The sequence below is a fragment of the Sprattus sprattus genome, assembly GCF_963457725.1.
Source record: "Sprattus sprattus genome assembly, chromosome: 7".
NCBI lineage: Eukaryota > Metazoa > Chordata > Actinopteri > Clupeiformes > Clupeidae > Sprattus > Sprattus sprattus.
In genome coordinates this window covers 22,448,472-22,470,777 of record NC_137926.1, presented here as the reverse complement: position 1 = coordinate 22,470,777, position 22,306 = coordinate 22,448,472, and the positions used below count along the sequence as shown (strand labels likewise).

The 22,306-nt window shown below is 45.9% G+C and overlaps 2 protein-coding genes across 3 annotated transcripts in view; both read right to left on the bottom strand.

Annotated features, from left to right (window-relative positions):
• Nucleotides 1-1,465: 1,465 nt before the first annotated feature.
• ctcf (CCCTC-binding factor (zinc finger protein)) lies at nt 1,466-9,801 on the bottom strand (the record flags this gene model as incomplete). The annotated part of the gene is made up of 12 exons (XM_080842086.1): nt 1,466-3,773; nt 3,919-4,125; nt 4,361-4,496; nt 4,724-4,906; nt 5,083-5,243; nt 5,490-5,639; nt 5,756-5,876; nt 5,983-6,116; nt 6,235-6,405; nt 6,593-6,935; nt 7,160-7,720; nt 9,577-9,801. 12 exons carry the CDS (start codon nt 9,799-9,801, stop codon nt 3,553-3,555), a joined length of 2,613 nt encoding a protein of 870 aa, XP_080698212.1. The 3' UTR covers nt 1,466-3,552.
• A 2,063-nt stretch (nt 9,802-11,864) lies between these two features.
• The window catches only part of ripor1 (RHO family interacting cell polarization regulator 1), a 46,055-nt gene continuing 35,613 nt past the window's right edge, over nt 11,865-22,306 (bottom strand). For both annotated transcript variants that reach the window (XM_080841676.1, XM_080841675.1), the window contains exons 11-22: nt 21,469-21,617; nt 21,006-21,135; nt 18,047-19,096; nt 17,133-17,275; nt 16,471-16,636; nt 16,075-16,210; nt 15,617-15,790; nt 14,974-15,132; nt 13,965-14,161; nt 12,683-12,766; nt 12,294-12,384; nt 11,865-12,027 (exon numbers count right to left, since the gene is read on the bottom strand). In XM_080841676.1, the coding sequence (XP_080697802.1) occupies nt 11,930-12,027; nt 12,294-12,384; nt 12,683-12,766; nt 13,965-14,161; nt 14,974-15,132; nt 15,617-15,790; nt 16,075-16,210; nt 16,471-16,636; nt 17,133-17,275; nt 18,047-19,096; nt 21,006-21,135; nt 21,469-21,617 (2,577 nt within the window). In that variant the 3' untranslated portion in view covers nt 11,865-11,929. The remainder of the gene's footprint in view (nt 12,028-12,293; nt 12,385-12,682; nt 12,767-13,964; nt 14,162-14,973; nt 15,133-15,616; nt 15,791-16,074; nt 16,211-16,470; nt 16,637-17,132; nt 17,276-18,046; nt 19,097-21,005; nt 21,136-21,468; nt 21,618-22,306) is intronic.

Below are 22,306 nucleotides of genomic sequence, written 5' to 3'. Positions count from 1 at the left end.
GTAGGATCTTTTCGTGAACTGAGTGTAGCATTGAATCATTGATTAAAAAAGCAGGTGAGAAAGAATTCAAGGGGTACATTTACAACTGCCCCTAAACCCAATGTAAAATTTGGGATGGCTCGATCACACTTGCATGTTGTTTCCATAGCAACAGTCTTCAGTTTGCAGCGCTGGCCCACGGTGCAGAGAGGGACAGCGGAGAGCATTTCACAGAGCAAGCACACATACAGATACACACACGAATCAAATTACTCCAAAACAGCACTATAACGCGTTTGCACATTCACACTTGAATCGCTACTTAAATAAAAAATGATATATATTTTGCCACAAAGCACAGATGTATTGAGCTTTCTGCACCACAGCGCCATCGGGATCTGGTGGGGCAGTGCCCCATATGCCCCTTATGTAGAACACCACTGATAGGAGCCGTGCCATAATGTCAATACTCTATAAATGGCAAATGTGAAACCCATATATTTCTACTGGATTCCTGTTGTCCCATTTCCACCAGATTGACTCCACAGCATGAATCAGTGGATCACTTGTTGTTGACTGCTATGCAGAAGCTGCATGCAAAAATCAATCTAATACTACAATTATTCAAAGTTTCTTACACTTCTAATGATAAAGTCAAGTGTCTGAAGATAGAACCACACCAGATAACTGATCAAACCACCAACAGAAAGAAATCATTGAAGGATACAAACAGCTAGGAATGCAGAATGAAATGTTAAAACGGATCACTGAAACTGAACAGTTGGATCTCTTCTTGAGTTGATCACCACCTACTGGTGAAAAACTGCGACAACCTCCAGGCAAATACAGGCCTAAAAAGAACTACAAATTATTAATTTGCAGCATCATTTTACAATCCTTACAATAAAGTGCCACATGTTTCAACCCACAAAAAAGTAATGCATGTGCAATGATTTGGTGCAAGCCCATATTTGGTGTTTTAGTCATCTCTAGAGATGGATTTGGACTGCAGACAAAAAAAACTCATGTAGAACTACTGGTGTAACTTATAAGATAGTGATGTTCTTTGTTTCAGGCATGGCCAACTGAGGTATTAAGTGAGTGGAGAGCTACTCAGAGAGGACATGGCTCAGAACAGAAATTATAATATTTTTTTTTAATCCTCCAAACCTCCAAGTCTTTAGGACGCAGGCTTTCCTATATTGTTGATCCAAGAGATGTGAAGCAAAACACCAATTGTTAAAATTCAAGCGATGCATTATACTCCACCTCAAGTGACTAACAAGTATATATATCTATAAAAATGTTTGGATGAGTAAATGTGCACTTCAAGTAACCCTGAGAAATGAAGACTGGACAGCTCACCTGACTTAAATGTATTAATTTATGTAGTTTACAGTTAAAGATCATGTTCAAAATCCAAACTCAAAGTGCAGTAGTAGTGTTTTTAAAAAAACAAACCAATAAGCAGAACGCCAGACTAAGCCAATAGTTTCTTTTTTTATTAGCTGTACAGCAATACATTCTCCACACCACCTTTCTCTCGGGCACTCAGCCCCACCCAATCCTAATAAAGACTTTATATTGTTGGTTTTCTGACCAATGTAAAATTCACACAGTACAGCTAAGTACAAAATGCATCAACCTATAATTAAGAGCTTAACAAAACAAAGGGAAAAAAAATCAAAAAGAAAAAGAAAAGCAGTTTAAATGCAATTACATGTAGGATGAAACCTTATTTTGAAGTCAGCAGAAATGTTCGCATAAAGGATAGTTTCCAATCTTGGTTTTTTGTGTTGCCAAAAGAGCGGCAAAACTTTATACAGTCAGTCATTCTTCCCTAAAAGCACGCCTCTTATTCAATCATCATTCAATTCAATCAATGGTTGTCCGCAATGTCTCCTTCTCCAAGCAACTTCACCCATAACAAACGTAGTCCTGACAAGGAACAAATCACGATCTAGTGGTGGGCTAGAAAACATCTTCTCACAACCTTCCATTCAATCTCAAAAAAACAGCATCTTCTCCACAAATATGAACAGAATTTAATTTACATTTAAGACCTGGAGCTGGTGCTACAAGATCGTCCGTACATTTAAAACACAAGGTGTTTGTTTAGATGCATGTGCCTAACAGTGTCCCTTTTTGTCCTTGAGTTTAAACAAAAAACGCAAAAGACAAACCAACACCTCGGCTCGCTTTTTGGGTAAAACGCAGATCACGCTGTTTCTTCATACACACATTAATGTGGACAATGAATGGTAGGCAAGATTGGGTTGCACAAGGCCTGATCCTTTCTGAGAATGCAGAGTTTAGTACACGACAGTTTAAGCTACAAAGGACAGAAAGAAAGGACAGGTGAAAGAGCCACGCTTGCCTACATGATTCTTCTAAAGCATTCTGTTTTTCTTTTTTTCTTCTTTTTTTTTTATAATTAGTTATTATAGAAACCATGGTAGTTTCAACTCGGTACGTTCTCCAATAGTCTACTGTTAAAACACCAATGTCCCTTCCGTTACCTGCATTCAAGGTCACCGATTCACTAGAAAAAAAAGATTAAAACGTTCATAATAAAACAGAAAATAAAAATTATTTACAAGCAAAACTAGCCAAGTTTACCGCTTCTCTTTTTGTACAACGCATCAAACTGCAGGTCTTTAAAAACTTAAATGGATGGATGAATGGATGCCGCGGTTCCTGGCCTGGCTATCTGATGGTTGCCTAGCCACCTCAGCAAAGCCCATATTCAACTTACATGAGTGGTGGGGAAAGAAACAAACAAAAAAAAAAACACCAAAGATGTATGCAGTGGCTAAAAGTTGTTACATTGTTAAATGTTAAAAGGATGATCAATGACAGGGTAGGGTTACAGGCCCATGATTTACAGCAGTTACAGGAAAGGTTATGCAACATCATGTCTGGTCTTATCCCGGCCATAACAAACTCATTGATGCCAAGGCAATGTCACAGCAAGGGTTTCTGTTAGTCGGAGAAAAAAATTAAATAAAAATCCTAAACTCATGACACACACTAGTCTGGATGGGTGTGCAGTCTCCTGCTCCTCCTCAACGCACATACACACGCAAGCAACCTCGCACATACACACAAACATGTACCTACTCTGCACACATACACACACCCCATGCACAAAATGGCACACAGAAGAAAAGCTAATAGATCCAACAGAAACTGAATGACTGAATTGGGTTGGAAGGGCTGTTTCATGCAGAGGTGCCGCCACACGTACAGGTCCAGGACAGCTGCTGGAAACTCGACAGTAAAAAAAAAAGTGCAGAGCTTAGACTGAAGTAAAACAGAAGAGAAAAGAACAAAACAGTGATGGTTAAAGTGTTAGGAAGTGGTGCCTGAAGTCCGACAGCCGTGCAGGGTGGGGCTGAGGAATTCTGGGGAGGCGAGGTGAGGCAAGGCGACAGAAGCAGGAGCAGGGGGAGAGGCATGTGTGTTTGTTTGTTTGTTTGTTTCTCTTTGTGTTAAACGAGTGAGTGTGTGCATGTGTGTGTAAGTGAGAGTCGCGCCACGTTGCGCAATCACGCGTGTCCTTGCTGCCACACATCACCGGTCCATCATGCTTAGGATCATCTCTGGGGTCAGGTCCCCGTTGGGCGCCGCCTCAGTCACCGGCAGCTGCACTGTTTCCACGGCCACCTCCTCGGCTTGCACTTCGGCTGCGGGGGCAGCTGCTGCCGCTGCCGCCTCTCCTTCAGGCTCCTTCTTCACGATGATGTTCTCTATGGCCCCCGTGCTCTCATCCTCCACTTGAATGATGGCTGCCGCTGCAAGACAAACCACAGAGTTCTTAATCGAAAGGCCATTGGGGGTAAATCCTCATTCAGGACAATATATATTGAATTTTGCCCACAACAGTTACACACAAGCAGTTTACAAAAGCAAGTATGCCCTTGTGAAGTGGTTGGCTACCTGCGGGTGCTTTGGTCGGGGTGGGCTTGGGGGCGTTCTTTGGGGGCCTTCCGCGTTTCCTCTTAACAGGCGGGGAGGCGGGCGCAGGGATGGGCACAATAGGCGGGGCCTGCTCAACCTCCATCTCCACTTCATCCAGAGCCTCCTCATCTTCTTCATCCTCATCATCGATATCATCATCATCCAGGTCGGGCTCACCATGATCTTCTAAAGGAGACACAAGGGCACAGGTGGACTTAGCACAGACTACAGACCATGTATCGATACAAAAAAATAATTAAAAAAATATATATATATATATATATTTATACTGAAGACAAAATCTTGCAGAATAGTAGCTAGATGGCAAAAATGTTGAAATGAACGGAACCTAAAAATAAACTGCTGGGTAAAGAGAAACCTCCACGTAAAACCTAGAATTAAGGGGAGGGAAGGAGCTTACCGCTGTCGTCATCGTCGTCCTTCCTGCTGCGCATCTTCCTCTTCCTGCCACGCCCTCTCCTGGGAGGAGCCCCGTTCTCTCCATCAGTGCCTGGGTCCTGGCCGTTGCAGTTCTCTGCGTGTCTGGCCATGGTGTTCTGGAACCAGAGAGGGAACTCAGTTAAAGTAGCGTTACAGGATGACAAGAGTTGACACACTAAACATTAAACCAGAGGCCAAAAGATGAGTAACACATGCTTTCACACCGTTTAAAGGTTGCCATTAAACAGACTTCTCTTGAGCATGTTGCTTATATGGGCCACTAAAACACTGGACCCTTCTCACACCCATTTTACATTGCTCAGAAGAAGAGCCCGATTCTTACCCTACGGGTGAATGTCTTGCCACACTTGGTGCACACAAAGGAGGTGGGCACGAAGTTAGGGTCATGGTAGCGGCGGAAGTGCATGTCCAGCAGCTGTTTCTGTCTAAAAGTCTTCTCACAGTGGCTACAGGCGTACGGCTTCTCTCCGGTGTGGGTGCGCTTGTGCATTACCATGTGGCGCTCCTATAACCAACATACAGCAAGGCCAGTTACAAATAGTTTAGTGACCAGCATCAGTTTGCATATTTATCACTTCCTCCAACATTCCTTATTGAGAAACATTATTACAGTTCAATGAGGCTAAAATGAATATGTATGTGCAGGAGACTGAAGATGAAGGCAAGAGGAGCACAACAAACCTGCCGGCAAGCGTAGTCGCACTGGTCGCACTTGAAGCGCTTCTCGTTCTTGTGGGACTTTTGGTGCTGGATGAGGGCGTAGCGCTCATGGAACACAGCCTCGCAGTAGCGGCACTTCCTGCCCGTCTCGATGTAGGAGTGCTGCTTACGCAGGTGCACACCTGATGGGGAACATTGGTGGGTTAATCGAGGGTGAGGGCACGAGTTCTGACAGCTGTGCTCAATAAAACTGTCCAAAATGCTAACAAGAGGGAAAACCTAAGGTTACGCATTAGCTATAACCAAAAGGAATGAGCTAACCAATAAGCAGACGGACTGCTGAGTGTAGGCAAAGACTGCATTAAGCTATGAGGAGGTGCACCATTATTTAATTCCATGGTAAACCCATAAGGAAATTGAATTCTTACCCAAGTCACTCTTGCGGGCAATGACTGTGTCGCAGTGTGGGCAATGGAACTTTGCCACATTCTCAGTGTGTTTCTGCAAGATGTGCATTTTCATGGTGCCACTCTGGGTGAAGCGGGCGTGGCAGATGTAGCACTCGTAGGGCTTCTCCCCTGCACAGGTTAAGAAAAGGACAGTCAGAAACCACTCAGTTACAGACAAGAAATCACAAGAGAAAGCGTCAGAAACAGCAAGATGGTGAAGAGTGATGTACTGCTGACTGTCTTACCCGAGTGTGTCCTCATGTGTCTCTTCAGCTTGTACGTGTCTCTGCTGGCGTAGCTGCACAGGCTGCACTGGAAGGGACGCTCTCCGGTGTGGGAGCGAATGTGCCGCTTCAATTTGCTGACCTGGAGACAACCACAGACAAATGTTAGAGATAATTTCCACAACAAAGAGATTGAGGAAGGAATTTATTTCTTTATTTATTCAAAACAGACAAACACCACAACTCACCTCCACACTGGCATAGTCACACATGGAGCACTTGAAGGGCTTCTCGTGGGTGTGCTTGTAGCGTCGATGCCTCACCAGCTCTCCACTGGTCACGAATGCCATGTCACAGTCAGTGCACTTGTGCGGTCTGGTGCCTGTCGAAGAGAACAAACAAGATAAGAAACCAGTTCTCGCGAAAATATTTTTCAAATTCAATCAAGTGATAAACCGGGCTCCTAATCCGTTGCCAGTCAAAGAAAGCTGTGCACATACCCGTGTGGGTGTTCAGGTGGTTTCTCAGCAGAGTGACCGTTCTGAAGGCACGGCCACACAGGTGACACTTGTGGGGCCTTTCGTCCGTATGGCTCTTCATGTGGCGGTCCAGGTTGGAGCGGCGGGGGCAGGTGTAGCTGCACAGCTCGCACTGGAATGTCTTCTTCACACCTGCACGTTGGAAAAACAAGGAGGGAGTCAGGTTTTAATTAGACAGTAGTCTTTTCATGAATGGACCATCACACTACATGACAGAGAGCAGGGGGATCATATTTCAGTTAGTCAGAGACTTTCACAATTCATGCTACACAAAACTGAACTACGGTTCTACTTTAGGAGTCATCTGCAAGCATCTTACCCTTCTTTTTGATTTTGGTGGGTTTGGGCGGCTTCATGTTGCCCACCACCTTTTCAGCGTTGACCTCTGAAAGCAGACCCTCCTGCTGCTCTTCTTCAAAATCGTACACAGAGACATCCATGTCCTTCTCGCCCTCTGTGTTGTAGCGCAGCTTGCTCTTCTTTGTCTTCTTGGTCTTTTTGAGAGGGGGCTGGTAGTCAGGGTCTTTGGACCAGGTGGGATCCTCATTCTGGGGTTCGGTGATCTCCTCCTCACCCTCCTCCTGGGCTTGGGGTTCCTCCTGTGGTTGGAGCTCATCTTGCTCCACGGTCTCCACCTCTCCGTTTGCTCCGACTTTCACCACCTGGAGAAATAGCATAAAAAGACTTTGCTTAACCTCTAAAGTGAAAAGATCACCAACAATTACCAAGACTAAATGAAGATAAAAAAGGTCAGATTCACAAAACACGGCACCTAGTACTGTATCTGTTGATACTGACAACAATTTAGTCTTATTCAAAAGGCATGGGCACTGTTCTTGACAGCAACTCATTAGAAGAGCTAATAGGTGTAGCAACATTCACAGACCTGGAATCCCTCAGGCAGTGGCAAGGTGTGGCAGATGACAGGCTCTCCATCTTTAGGCATGGCGGTGGCATCCACCAGGGTGCCCTGCAGCTCCTGTACTGTAGCAGCAGTGACTGGCACGGCCGAGACAGGCACCTGCACTAGCTGCAGTTCACCCAGTCCCAGCTGTTGTTCCTCCATGTTGACCACCTGCAGCGTGATGATCTGTGTGTCGTCCACTGTGGTCACCGTGGCCTCATGAGGCGCTCCGGCCACCCCAGCAGTATCCATTACTTCAGTCTTCATCTGGAGCAGTGCTGGATCAAGGCCATCCATAACCAACATCTCCACGCTACTGTTGACATTTACCACACCCTCCACCAGCTGATGTGTCTCTGCATCAACCTCTTCTGACCCTTCCACCTCGGACTGCTCTACAGCCTCCAGGCCAGCCGCCTGCAGTAAATCTGCACCGACGTCTTCATCCTCACGTCGCCGCACATAGGTCTTGCACTCTTTGGCCTTAAAGGCGTCACCGGCCTCCTCCACCACCTCGGTCGGTCCCCCTTCCATGGGTAATACCTGTGGGTACAGGTGACAGGTGAGTTTGTTTTCCTCTGCTTTTCTGAAATACAACTACCTGATTCTTAAAGGGAGTTGGTGTATTTACAACCAACCTATCTGATAAACAGCCTCCGTTAATGGAACATTCCCTGCCATCCCATTACTACCCTATATGTACATTACAAACTGTATGTTGTTTTGCTCATTCCTGAACTCAGATAAAACAGGGATCCAGTGTCACACAAGACTTTATGCTGGATTTTCAGGAACATGATGTGGTTCTTCATCTTTGCTTTTCCTCACAAACATTTTACCTGCACCAAAAATGTGTACTTCATCTTTGCTGTCTAAACCTGCTTCTCTCTTCAAGTCTGGTTCCGCTGCATGAGCTACCTGCCTCACCTCTCCCTTCTTTTCTATCTACAGCTCAACCTGAAAGAAATACAGAGGTGTTAGGCCTTCAGTTCTGACAGTCATCAGAAATCAGATTATCAGCACCCAAGCCGTTAACGCCATGGTCAGCTAGGTAAAAGCGAAACCAATCTTCAGACTTCATGGCACTTCACTTTGCGTCTCCACTTGTATCAATGAACTAAGAATCTTTTAGTTCCCAAGTTGCTAAGCGTTACGGCAACAATTATAAACCCTCTAAAAATGTCGACATAATTAGGTTCTAATCATGTTAAAATAAATCCAAAAGTTTATATCTCGAATGCATTTCGAGTGACATGTGGATTCCTGTGGCTGGCTAATCGTGTTTTTGTACCACTACCAGCCGGGTTGTAGAGGGAGCTCTCCGCCGTTTTTATCCTTTCCCTCGATTGTTGCTTAAGGTAGTCTTTCAATAAGCGCGGTCGCTGGCATGGTGAACTGCGCAGAGCTCGTCGTTTGCGGCATTTTATCTGGTCGAATGGGAACAGATCGCTAGCTTCGGGCAGGGAAAGTGAGTGAGCGGGATGCGTGTTGAGCAAGTTAACGAAAATGGCCATCGAGGTCATTTAGCTATGTATCTTCCTCGTTTGATTTCGGTCTGCGCAACAAGCTAGCGCCAACTGAAAAATATGCTAACGGGTTAGCAGAATGTTTTGGATAACGTGAAATTCTGCTCGGCCTGTGACTTGATTATTATATTTCAACTGCTATGTTTGTTACAAAATGTTACATTGATACATTGAGTTCACGACGTGTGACTGAACTTAACAGTTTAGCTGGGTCAATGTCAGTTAACCTAACTTGTAAGCTAACGTTAGCGCTGGACCCAGGAAAGACTCAGCATTTGAATTGAATTTGCTCAGTTAGGAGGGGCGCGAACAAATTACCGAGGTAGCTAAGTAGCTAAGCTAACCTGGCCGTTGGCCTGGTTTAATTACCGGTTATGCAGTTTCTTGTGAAATGCTGTATGTTTTTTTTTCTATTTTTGTAAAAGTTACAGTTGTTGTTAACTCATTTAAATCTTGCTTCGGTTGATAAGTTCTGAGCAGCCTAGCTAAGTAGCCAAGTTAGCCAACTAGCTTTACGTTGGACTGCTAACGTTAGATGTAGAAACGGCGGGTTTCTATCAGTAGGGAAAGACAGGAAACAAAGAGAAGAAAAAGAAAATGGACGCCTGGCCTAAACATTCAAGCAAACATCGAAGTGGATAAATATCGAATCTTGCTGAAATGCCAACTGATTTGGGTTAAATAACACGTAATACTTGGACATTACCCCGAACTTCTGGGTTATAAATGTTTTTTGCTAAATTTTCGATAACGATAGAGGGAGACAAACACCCCCCGCCAGCCGCCTGGACTGGGAGCCCCATCGTGACACCTAGAGGCCGAATAAAGCTCCTGCAAAACTCCCCCCTTTTCTAGAAAGTAGAGCTGTTTTACCTGCGTTCCCTTGTTTATTCTCTCGTTGAATTCGACAGAAAGCCCAGGGTTTGTTCTTTCTTCTGTCCGCGATGGTGTAAAAATGCGTCCTTCTCCTCCGGTGGTTTTAATCCTCTCCCGCTTTTGCAGAGTAGGCTCCGCACAAAATGGCGGCCTGAAGCGGTGGATGCGCCTGCGCGGCACGCAGGGGGGCGGTGGCGAAGGGGAGGGCTGTAAACACAGCATTGTGGGGATTGGCCGTTTGGGGCGCTACTTTTGAATTGCACCTTTATGGCCCAACACTGGGATTAGGAACAGCCATGGGGTAGATATGTTTTGGGCCAGTGGCCGTGTTTTACTTTGCAGAGTAGCTTTCGTGTCTGCCCATCACATCGGCAGAAGAATGATTGCATCCTCAGAAAATGTATGCGGGCATAGCAGATGTAGAGGAATTATGCTGAATTTATCCAATATGACAACACGAATGCCATTTATATTAATTTTGATATCACCTAGTTGAATACCTTCCCTTATTTCACTCTTTTAGCAGTACATTTTGAGAAGGCACACCATTTAACACAATACATTGCTTCACAGCCTTTAATCGTATGCTAATCATATATATGAGCAAGATTTACAATATTTTTTTATTAAATCATACATACTTAGTCTCGTTTCTTATTGTGTTTAAGAACTCATTGAGACAAACATATTTTTAAAATGTTTTAATGTTTTCTTTACACTTGATGTCAGGCAAGATTCTTGTCAGACAATATACATTTTATAGAAAAAAAAATCACTTTAATGCTGTACTGTCTGTGAGTTTTAAGGAAAATATACTGAAATCTTTGATGCAGTCTGTCATCTTGCACTGCAACCATTAACTCTTAAATAAAGCCTTAGCATTCCCCCCTCCCCTTACTTTGAGGCACTTGTTCACTGATGAGGCTTTAAAGCACCCATTTGAAAGTCTGACAGAATGGAAAGAAATAAAAGTAGCAGAACAAAAAAGCAAATAAAACAAGTTCCAGGCTCTCTCATGGAGCCCGTCTCCCTCCTGTCACCTTGGCAGAGAACACCCTGAGCTAGAGGTTCTCAGTGTGCATGCAGGGGCCGACCCAGAGATCATATGGTCATAAGAGGTTGTCTGTGACGGTTCTGTAAAAGGCCAAGTCCACCACACTTAACACATTTGTACAACAAAATAATATTTCTGATTTGAAAAAAAAAAAAATTAAACATAAGTTTCACCTCCTTTACAGCAGAAATAAACTTCAGTAAAACGCCAGTGGCTTGAGTCTCAACAAGTGCGTTGTGAGTTACTGTGGCTTCGGCACCCTTGACAGTTCTGCATATAGTCTGAGTATTTAAACATTTCAACTAAAATTACAACACATTTAGAAAACACATATTCTTCCAATTGAATATATTCATATATATTTATATATATTTATATAGATTCATTTTCTAAAGCATACATATTTGACAATATAGAATGATGGCACTGTGATGCTTTAGTGGTCCCTCCCTCCCCCTTCAGGTCATAATGGTCCTTCGTGAGGTGTGTTGAGGGGGGGGGGGGGGGGGGGAGGCGTCTGTGGGTGGCTTCATTCCTCCAGTGCCCCACCCTGAGGAGTGATACCAATCACTCCACCCCTCCCCCATTGCCAACTAACATTCTTCCACAAACATTCACACCAAGCACTCTCCACGCAGTCGTAATTGTCCTCACCTCAAAAGTCAACCATTCAAAAGTGCATTCCTCCCCAAATAAAAGAGAGAGCGAACATTAACACCCCCCCCCCCCCCCCCCCCCCCCCGCCCTTTATGCTTCACCCTCAACCTGCGAGCGGGCGTCCAGAGTCTAGTCTCTTGCACCTGGTGGTCCAGCCATTGTCTGGACGCTGTCCTAAATCACATGTCCATGTTCTGAAAAAGGCAACACCTTTGGGCCAAATACTAAGGCAGCAAAACACTCCATCCTCTTCTGCTTTCTGCGACATTTCTATCTCCTTCATCGCACTTTGCAGTTATCATACCTTCCCTCACATTACAAATGTTATTACTGGATAATATACAGATTTATAATTGTGATTACTCTTCAGCTTGTGAGTGGATGTATAAATATGTCCGTGTCGGTGCTCTTTGACACTGCCTTGCACACACCCCATGTCAGAAAATAGGACACAGTTACTATGTGAAGTCCATGCTTCGGGTGAGGCTGTTGTTACCCACGCATTTACAGTGTAGTGATGTGTGTGATCACCGGTCTCCTTGAATTGGCAACATCGGACAGACACAACTGGGTTGACATGATTCTGTGTGTTTATGTTTGTGTTTGTGAAGATTAAGGGCGTGGCAGATTATTGTTGGATCAGAAAGCGGTGCTGGCCATGCTGCCTGGGGCGAAAAGCCGGGCAACTCCATCCTGCGACGACTCCACGTGTCGGTGGGCCATTTTTCCCTCCTCGCCTGCAGATGGCACAAGGGTCAAAAGTGATCATCTGTGCCTCATTAAGAGTTCACACTGTGAGCACATAGTTCCCCCACTGCTAACTCTAAAGCTTTCATTTACCTCTTATCCTATGTTTCCGATCCCTTTAAGCTTCACGTAACCCATATGTATCATTTATCCATTTTCACATTTTTACTTTTATCCCCTTGGTCCGGTCCTCCCCCAGTTCCCCAATGTTTAAAACAAACCATATGCTCTCCTCATCACTCACTCACTCACTTACCCAGCACTAGCAGGGCTTGCTTGGCGGCGTCCCTTGCGTCTTCCTTGTCGGTGCGACACAGGTAGACCAACTGGTCGATGCTCTCTTTGGCCTGTGGGATAGACCACAGAGGGAGTACATTTGTTCACATGCCGGTACTTTGCAGAGCTACTGGTACACCTAATGGTTCAGTCTATTTTCCTACAAAGGAAATATACTGTATGTTGACCTAGATATCTTTTCTAACCAGCTTAGCATGTGGCAAGTTGCCTCTTGCTGATACATAAATTAAAGTCCCAAATGTACCTAAACCTGCACAGTTTTGGAGCCACATAAGCCCTGGCCTATTTGATATATCACAACAAATATAACGTTGGAAAATGTGTGGGCTATGTTGCTTTGCTACAGACCTTCAAGCATGCGAGGGCTTTGCATCCACAAACTCGTGTCTCCAAACTCTCATCTTCCAGAAGTTCCAGACAGCTTACCAATGCCTAGTTGAGGAAATAGAGAGCTTGTCAGTGTCAGTATATGTCACCTAAAAGGATGTAACAAAAGTTTAACATTAAGCTGACACAGCATTTCTTTCAGTCCATGGCTTGTGGATCCAAAGCTCACAGATTGGGCAGAGTTGTTGTCTTTTTTTCCCCTTGACCGGAGATGTCAGAATTGTTTTGTAACAATAGAAGGAATGCCTGAGATGGCTACCTTTGTGAAAGATTATGAAACAAAATGGCACACTGGACAAAATATGATATGATTTTCCATTCACTTCCCCATTAAAAAAATTACCTCTTAGTTTGAAGGTAGTTTTACTGTCACTCAGTTGTTTTAGTCTTTCATTATCAAGAGGTTTAAAAGATTGTTATCAAGAGGATGAAAAAGCTTCTGAAAGATGGCCTAATGTCCAGCCAGATTGTTTTTACACAACTAAATCAATAAGTTACGTTGTGGCTTGCAAGCTTAGACCTGGTTTAAAGTCAACCCACTGGTAGCACGAAGAGCTGCCAGAACATAATCTATAATAATTAGACACAATTCAATATTGGAACGAAAGAGACGCTGAATGCTCTGAGTCAAATAGATAACCCAGTTAAGTAGAGATGAAAGGAAAACAAGTATTAACAGATAGAACCCTTTCTGGTGAATTGTCAAACATTAACAAGAACCATTCTGAATAGACCTGTTGAAAACGTTTCACATGCTTATATAGCATACACAGTCTAGTGCTACTGAAGTGCTAAGGATTTTAAACCATTTGAAATACAAATGGAGCACTGCATTGTTAAGCATTATTAATTGCTCATGGACACATGTCACCTGTGCATGGCTGTTTTGGGGCTGCTCTGCATTGTATAACATAGACTGAGTAAATATGTAAACAGCATTATGTTTTAGTGAACATCTCCACTTCTCAAAACTATTGAGTTGAGTCCAGCAGTGGTAAAATGTGGTAAAAATATATAATTTGAAACTGTGTCAACAATTTCACTTCCTTCAAAGTTATACATGGGCTGTAAGGGGGTGCTTTCTCCACCTCACACATTCCTGTTTCAATTCTGTGTTTTTATTTTGTTCATTTTACACTGTCCCATACAATCAGTTTGGGAGTATGACCTTTAATCATAAGACGAATATATGTAAGTGCCATATGGAGTGTTGGTGTGTACAGGGGGGCACCGGTGAGTTTACCCTCTCTCTGTGGCGAGGCTGGTCCGCCAGGCTGCGGAGCAGGGAGCTGGCGGCACTGCACACCTTCCCGCGGGGGTCTCTCAGCAGCAGGCTGACGGCCCGCAGGCCCTCCCTCTTCAGGCTGCTCTCTGGGGGCCTCTTCAGCGCCTTCACCAGCGTGTCCTGGTCCCCACACTGCAGGCACTGCACCAGCCACACTGCATGTGTATAAACACATACACAGAGTTACAGACAGATATATAGACAGACATACAACCCCCACAACACACAAGCCGTTATAGACAGAGATACTGATAGACACGGAAGACACACAACCACACATACACGGAAACACAAAACAGAAACGCATACAAAGACAAAAGAATGAGTGAAACTAGTCTGGCTTAGGGGAAATGGGTGGTTCATTGCATTAAAAATCTTTTGAGAAGAATGAGGGCGAACAAATAAGAATGAACGCTGAATGGCTAACTGGTGCTGACTGGTGAGACTAAAGAGCTTCTGATGAGGTGTTAATGCTACCTTCGGCGTGATGGAGAAAATTCCCATCAATGCCCATTAGTGTGTGAATACAACACATTCACACGCCCACACACATCCACTCAGTCATGACCACAGAGATGGGTGAGAGTAGAGGGCCCGCCTCCACAGTCACTAATCCACTCAAAGCAACAGCAATTCAACAGGTCAGGAGACCATGACTCAGTACAGTGCTCACAGTTAAACCATTTTATTTTGCATCTCTTCAGTTTATTGTGTCTGTATTGCAGTCTCTCTCTCTCCATCACATTAGCTGTTGTGTATGGAATACTGTTAATCATCTGGGAGGCTGTGTCAAGGAGCTGCCAGTAGACTGGTAGACTTTTATTAGTCTGTCTTTCATATATGTTGGCAATCAATCCCACACACACACACACACACACACACACACACATACATACATACATACACACCCCCCCCCCCCCCCCCCACTCACTCACTCACTCACTCACTCACTCACTCACTCACTCACCCTCATCGGCCAGCTCGGTGACGTGTGTGTCCAGATCGATGACTCCCTCAGCCTCCAAGTAGCTCCAGAATTGGAAGAGTGTGATCATCTCTCTGGCTGCCCCTCCCCCGCGTCTGGGCAGCCTCCTCTCCAGCATTCTCTCCACCAGTCGCAGGAACACTGGGCCACAACACACCACGCACAACACATATTTATGCCAGTCGGCACACAACAGAGCAGCACACTCTGCCAAAGCACAGGGCTCCATCTGACCAACATGATCACATCAAGGCCATTGTGACAGACTTTTCAGACAGACAATAGGAGTTGCTGAAAATGTGGACTATTTAGTTTGAATATAGGAGTAATGTGGTTAAGGGAATACCGGTGTAGTTCCATAATGTGTGTATCTGAGTGATGAGGATAACCGCCTGTGTTCAGCAGATGGAAAACTACCCAAGAGAACAAGGGGAACACACCTACACATGCACAAAAATGTCTAAATGTTAATGTCCTCAGACATGCAACATGCATATACACACTCACTCTCCCACAGACATTATAATACTCACACACACACACATCTGCATACACTCACATAAGTCCCTCTCTCACACACACACACACACACACACACACACACACACACAGTGCAAGGCCACACCTGAATCAGCAAGGCTAACTGCTCGTTCTGGTAGTCTGCTGGAGTAGGTGGTACTGAGCGCGTGCAGAATGGTCTCTGTGGACGTGCTGTACACGGAACTCCTCTCGCTGCTGTCGTCCATGCACTGCTTCCACAACACAACGGCACCCTGGCACTGATCTAACTGAGGAACCACTGCTCCATCACAAACATGGAGAGAGAAAGACAGACGATGAAGAAGACATTTAATTATCTCATACAATTCATTAACTTCTACAAATGAAAGCTGTATAATTTATTTGATTAAATTAATCTTGATTCCTTTCGGTTATTCTGGCACATGTAAAGCATTCACAAGGCTTAATGCACAGAGGTGATTCTGTACATACTTTTTTTTTGTGTTAACCCACAACTTGGCCTAAACCTGTGAGTGGCATGACAAAGTATGAACTCGCCAGCGACTGTCGCACTGCTCTCACCCTCTTCAGGCTGGTTCATGCCCTCTGACGTGTCCTTGGCGACTCGTCTGATGAGCTCGAGCACCCGGGCCTCCCTGAGCAGGCGGTCCAGAGCGTACATCTCCCCACAGCGCAGAGGCCCAAAGGTACCCAGGCGCTGGACAGCACAAGCAGGCAGCAGCAAGAAAGAGAGCAAGGCAGAGAGAGTGCACACATTAGAATATTAATGCAACAAGGCAGAACTGGATTACAGAAGCCTGTGGTTACAGTTAAATCTGTCTTTCAGCCCTGGGCTGGATTATGAACGGTCATATTACACTACTCTGAATCCTAATAATGCTTGTAAAAGAGCCACAACAAAGGCAGCTCTGGAAATAATCATGTATAAGTAGTGTAGACAGGCACGGGCCTACTCACCAGTAGCTGAGAGCTGCAGTTCTTCAGATGCACCAGCAGGGTGTGATCTAGTGAAAGGCAGGCTGTGCTGAGGGGGGCGGAGGGAGTGTCCCAGCAGCGCGCTTCACAACCCTCGTCCTCACCCGCACTTTCTTCGGCTGGCCGCTCGGGGGCGCCACGGCGCTCACTAAACACACAGGCAAAATACACACACAGTGGCATCAGTGTATGCCAATGCTAAACAAGGACACTTAAGATAAGCAAAGACTCACCCATTCATACACAACAGTGTAGACAGACATGTGCATACAAGAACAAAAAAATGCACAAATCAGCAGTTGAACATATGGAAGAGATCATTGATGATAAACACCTATGGTTTTGAGATCTGACCTCTAGAATTGATATTCTCTCAAGTCATTTAACTTCATTCAACCATTCAGACTCCCCTCAGCAATCATTCTAAACAGTTTTTCATTTCAGCCCCTAGATGGCACTAGAGTACACGTATCCACATGCGTAGATGGGAAGTCAAGAGGCAGTGCCTTCTCTAGTGCCCCGTCCCTACCTTCACACCAGCACACACACACACACACACACACACACACACACACACACACACACACACACACACACAGACCGCCCACCCCTGTTTGCGGGTCAGTCGTTTTGGGAAGTCTGACCTGTCTGGCCCGCTCTGTCTCCCTCCCTCTTCTTCCTCATCATCATCTTCCTCCTCCAGGTCCGACGTGTTGAGAAAGTCAAAGCTCTCAAGTGCTGTCTCCACAGTCAGGCTGACGCTGGACGAGCGACTGTGGCTGCGACCCTGCACACACACACACACACACACACACACACACACACACACACACAGAAAGAGAGAGTGTCATCACACATAGCCATATTTTTAGATCTGGTGACTTCTTTTCTGAACAGAGGTTGAATCCTTTTACCTCTCAAAAAGTTAAGGCTTTAATTCACATACAGAGTCTGTGTTTGTGTGTGTGTACAAAACTGTGACCATTCCATCACTCTCATTAATTCCTTGAATAATTAAATGACTAAACATGAGGTGATTTTGTGCAGTCTAAAAAAAAATCATTACACTATGGCCTTCCTAGTCAGGGTGGGAAACAGTGGTGGAAGGGACTGTCTGGTTCTACATGGGTTTTGATGGTTATCAAAGAGACTAACAAGGCAAGTGCATATTGTGTGTGAGTAAGTGTGTATGTGTGTGGGTGTGTATGTGTATGTGTATGTATGTATAAAACAGGGCGACACCCAGCCCCCGGACACCACCCCTACACTGTTAGGCTAAAACCTCTAAGCCACGGGAGCCGGAAACACCGCACCCTGAGTGCAACCTCGGGGCAGAGAAAACATCTCCCGTCCCCACAACCACACCACCCGTCTCATTTTCATTTCCCTTCATGACTAATACCCATGCTTTCTAAATCGCTGGCCTCGTATATAGCACACACACACACACACACACACACACACACACACACACACACACACACACACACACACACACACACACACACACACACACACACACACACACACACACAAAGTAATTAAGTTTGGGACTTACCGACAGTGCTTGTTCCAGTTGTTTCAGCTCCTGTTCCAGGACCTGCAGCTCAGGAAACTGCCCTCTGTAATCATCCAGAGAGGAGATGACTGAAGCCAGTGCCTCATCCAGCCCAATGTCTAAAGCCTCCTCTGCCTCACTGTCCATGGGCTTGGCCTCTACTACGGGACCAGGCTCCTCGGCCTCCACCACGGCCACATGGGCCCTCACCACCATGGCCTCTGGCTCCTGATACGGAGCAGAGGACTCCACTGAGTCACCTTTCTGGGCTGACGCCTCAGTCCCTGGTGACGAATCGATCGACTGTGTCTTCTGGGAAATGACCTTGGAGCTGACCTCGGAGTCCACCTCAGACACGGGCTCTGAGGGGAACTCCTGTTTGGGCAGCTGAGCCTCCTCTGAGGCAGCGGTGAGGGAACACACCTCTGATTCCTCCTGTTCCTCTGGCACCTCATCGGAGCTAGACATAGGCTCGTTACTAGAATTATCCGGTTCCGATGTGGTGCTGGCATCCTGGGATACCGCCACTGTGGTCGCAGGCTCTGTCTTGACTGGCATCTCCATGACAATGTCATTGACTGATACGGCAGATGCAACAGAGGTCACATCAGATGGCTCGGCTGATTCACCAGTCGACCTGTCTGTCAAAGCGCCATCCACACTGTTCTCACTAATGTGACTCAGCGACCGTGAGTATCGGGCGTGGCCATTTGGCACCTCCGTCTTCCCAGCATCCACTGTGGCAGCCGCTGCTGTTGTTGCAGCAACCATCGCCACGGCGCTGGCTTTGCCTTTCACAGTCTCTTCCTCTTCCTCTTCCACCTCCTCCTTTTGATTGGCTAAGCGGGTGGGGGTGGAGGTGGCAGACTCCCGGGGTGCGAAGGCGATCTCTATGGCAGGGGCGGCTGCCTGCACCTCCGGCTGCACCACGTTCTTGTTGGTGTGGCGGAGTCCCAGGGAGAGCTGGGGACTGGAGGAGTCGTCAGAGGACTCAGAAGAGTTGGACCAGGCCGTGCCGTTCTCCATGTCCTCCTGTCGTCGCAACATATTCTGAGAAACATACAGGAGAAAAGGGACAGGAGAGGAGATAACACACGGGCATAGATTAGAATGGGCATGACTGGCTGTGTCTGAGTATCAAAAGCACAAGGTCTCCCGATGACCTCCCTTCATTTCATGAATGATTATGGTGGAGGAGAAGGGTGTTGAGGATGCAACTGAATGGGTGTGAGTTGCCCTGAAGTGAGAGAGGGCCAGCGATGCAGAAAGAGAGACGAAGGGGGCGGAGAGGGGCTGGGGGAGCCTTGGCTTCCATCCCTATGCGCCTGGTGACGCCTTCTCTTTCACGCGGCCCCCATTATGGAGCAGGACGAGTCTGGCATCTAGCCCAGAAAGCAAACAGCCTCCCTGCTCCCTTTAATTGAGGTCCCAGTTATCCAGTCACCGCCTCATTGGGCAAGACTGGTTGTCCCACCAAAACAATATCAGGCCATCTGACCACTTAACTGAAGGGAGACTCTGTGAGCTTTCTGTGAGAGATTATCGACCCAGACAGATGGGGGACTGAAGCTACACGACAGTAGATATGGAGTACTGAGTGTGTACAAACAATTGATATTTTGCTCTAATGTAATACAAAATGTACCTTGTGCTCTACAATTCTGTTTGATATTAAGCATGAATGACACACACAAACACACGAAGGACACTTTATAATGTTCCACAACAAAATCACAGCAACTACAAACATATTACAACTCTGACTATGACTACAACAACTACTGACAACTAATTTGGCGCTCAATCTAAAGCCATCGACGATGATTATGTTTTTGTCACTACAGAGCCCCCGCGGAGAGGGTCTCTCTTTTCGGGTGAGGGACAGTGGGGGTCCTTCCATGGGACTTACATGTGCTTGTCCGGGACGGATGGAGGTGAGGTCGCTGCAAGAGCAGCTCTGTGAGATCTTGTCTGCCAGTGTGTCGCGGAACACGTCCAGCAGGGACCAGCGCTGCTTTGGCGCCATCCCCCGAGGAGCCGTCTATGGAACGGGGGCGAGGATGAGGGGGCCCAAGTGGAGTAGATCGCAGGTTGGCAGGAGAAGAGGGAACCATGAGAAAGCGGACGACAAGAAACGCTATCGGGCTACGCTAATGACACTTTCACCAGGACCGGCCCATGCAGACCAGGCTTTCCTACACTACTAATGACAACACTGCTGAAACCTCTTGAAGCCCCAACAGAGGCACAACACCCAAAAGGTCAAAGTTGAGCACACACTGGGTCCTGGAGGGCCCCATAGGCCTGCAGGTTTTCCTTCATAACAAGCAGCAGCGCACCTGACGGCAATTATTTAAACAACTGATCAGTCTTCAAAGTTTTATGTTCTTCCTGGTATGTTTCTGGTTTGGCTGGTTGAGCACAACAACATGGGAAAACATGTATGCCTTCACTGCTTCTAACTCACCTGGGATGAGCGTGTAAACGGAGTAACTGGGCATGCATTCCAAACAAAACACTAAAACCAAACACACAAGTATGGAAGAAGTGATAAACATGGCAGCTATTTTTTTTGTTTTGTCTCCACGTTGCATGAAGAGCATGAAAAAAACACGGTAAAAAGAGCAGGTTGATGAGGAAATTACATCTCCAGGATAAACAAACTCAAATGGAATGCAGAGTGTCGGAAGAAATAATGTCAGGAGTGAGTCAAACAAGAGGAGATGTTCTCACTAGTTAATCAAAGCTATATTTTGGGACAGGCTTATTTAATTTTCAAAGCTCTGGCACCGTTCATTAGCTTCACTAGTGGCACAGGAGGAATTACAGCTGATCCAGCTCCATCGTCCAACTTCACTGTACTTTAAAAGAGTTTCCAGTCTCGTTGGAACCAAATAGGATGGGGAGTGATTTGTGTGGGAGGTGTGAGCAGGGTAGGTAGTGAAGCAACTTGACTCACATAGAAGGCCTGCTCGCGCAGAGACGGTGTGTCTGGGGGACTCTGGTTGTAGGTGGAGAAGCGCTTGTTGACTGTCGGAGGTTTGTTGACCGTGCTGGCAGAGGAGGCCTGGTCGTCCTTATCGAAGGGGCTAAAAAGAGAAACAAAAACAGTGGAGGTGACCGTGAGTGGATGTGACAGGTAAGCAAACAGATGGAGGAGACACCCTCCGGACCACAGATAATACATAGTGATGAGTTTTACTTCTAGCATTAACATATGCCAGTTCCAGCTCCAGAAAGGGCAAGGCTTCTTTGCCTTCCCCACAGCAGGTATTCAGCTGAGGCCCTGGTGTGCGACATAGTTGCGAATACGAGATGGGAAGACTGAAAGTTGTTAAGAGCTTGACCTGACTGGAACTGGAACTGGAACTATGATATGATGTAGTGCTCTTGCAGGGAGCTGAGATAAGATAGCCACTTACTTCCAGGTGACCTCCAGGCTTAGTTTGATGGTGCCCAGGTCGTTGATGTCCACGGCCACCGTCTGAGGCAGTGCAGCAAACAGGTCCTTTGTCTCACATGACACGCTCCCCACCACCACATGATTGGCTAGGCTCTTGATTTCTGTCACCTAGGGGATCCCAAATTTAAACATGACAGTGAATGTGATGGGTCAGGGAACTAAGATATCACCCTATGGCAGTGGATAGACAGCTTTTGAACAAAGCAAGGACATTCTTCTCATTCCCATCTCAACAGGGTTCCTCTCTTTTTCAAAATACACTCCTAGTTTAAAAAACAAACAAATAAATGAATAAATAACTCTACATCGTAAACTCCCTCCATTTTGCTGTCCCTCCTTCCTTTCTGTCTAGACCCCTCCCCTTTAGCATGGCTCCTAACCTTTGTGAGTAACTTTCCAGTCCCCTGACACAGACTAGTGTGCAATGGAACTATTGGGTGGGGGGGGGGGTCGGAGAGCGAACAACTCAAAGTCCAGCTGTTCAGGTCTCAGTGTGCTGTTATGTCCATTAAGCATTACGCCTCAACACACAGATGTGACCCTGTGGGAGTCTGGATTTGTATGTGGTTTTGTGAGTGTGTGTGAAAATGAGAGACTGAGAAAGTATGTTTATAAGCTAATCTGAATGTGAAATTTGCATGTATAATATATGTATGGGTTTTATGAGACTGAATGGGAAAGTATCTGTGTGTAGGGTCATGTGTGTGTGTGTATGAGAGAGAGAGATATATAGAGAGGATGAGAGAGCATGACAGGAAGTAGAATATAAAAAAGAGAAAGCAGAGAAGGAGCGAGCC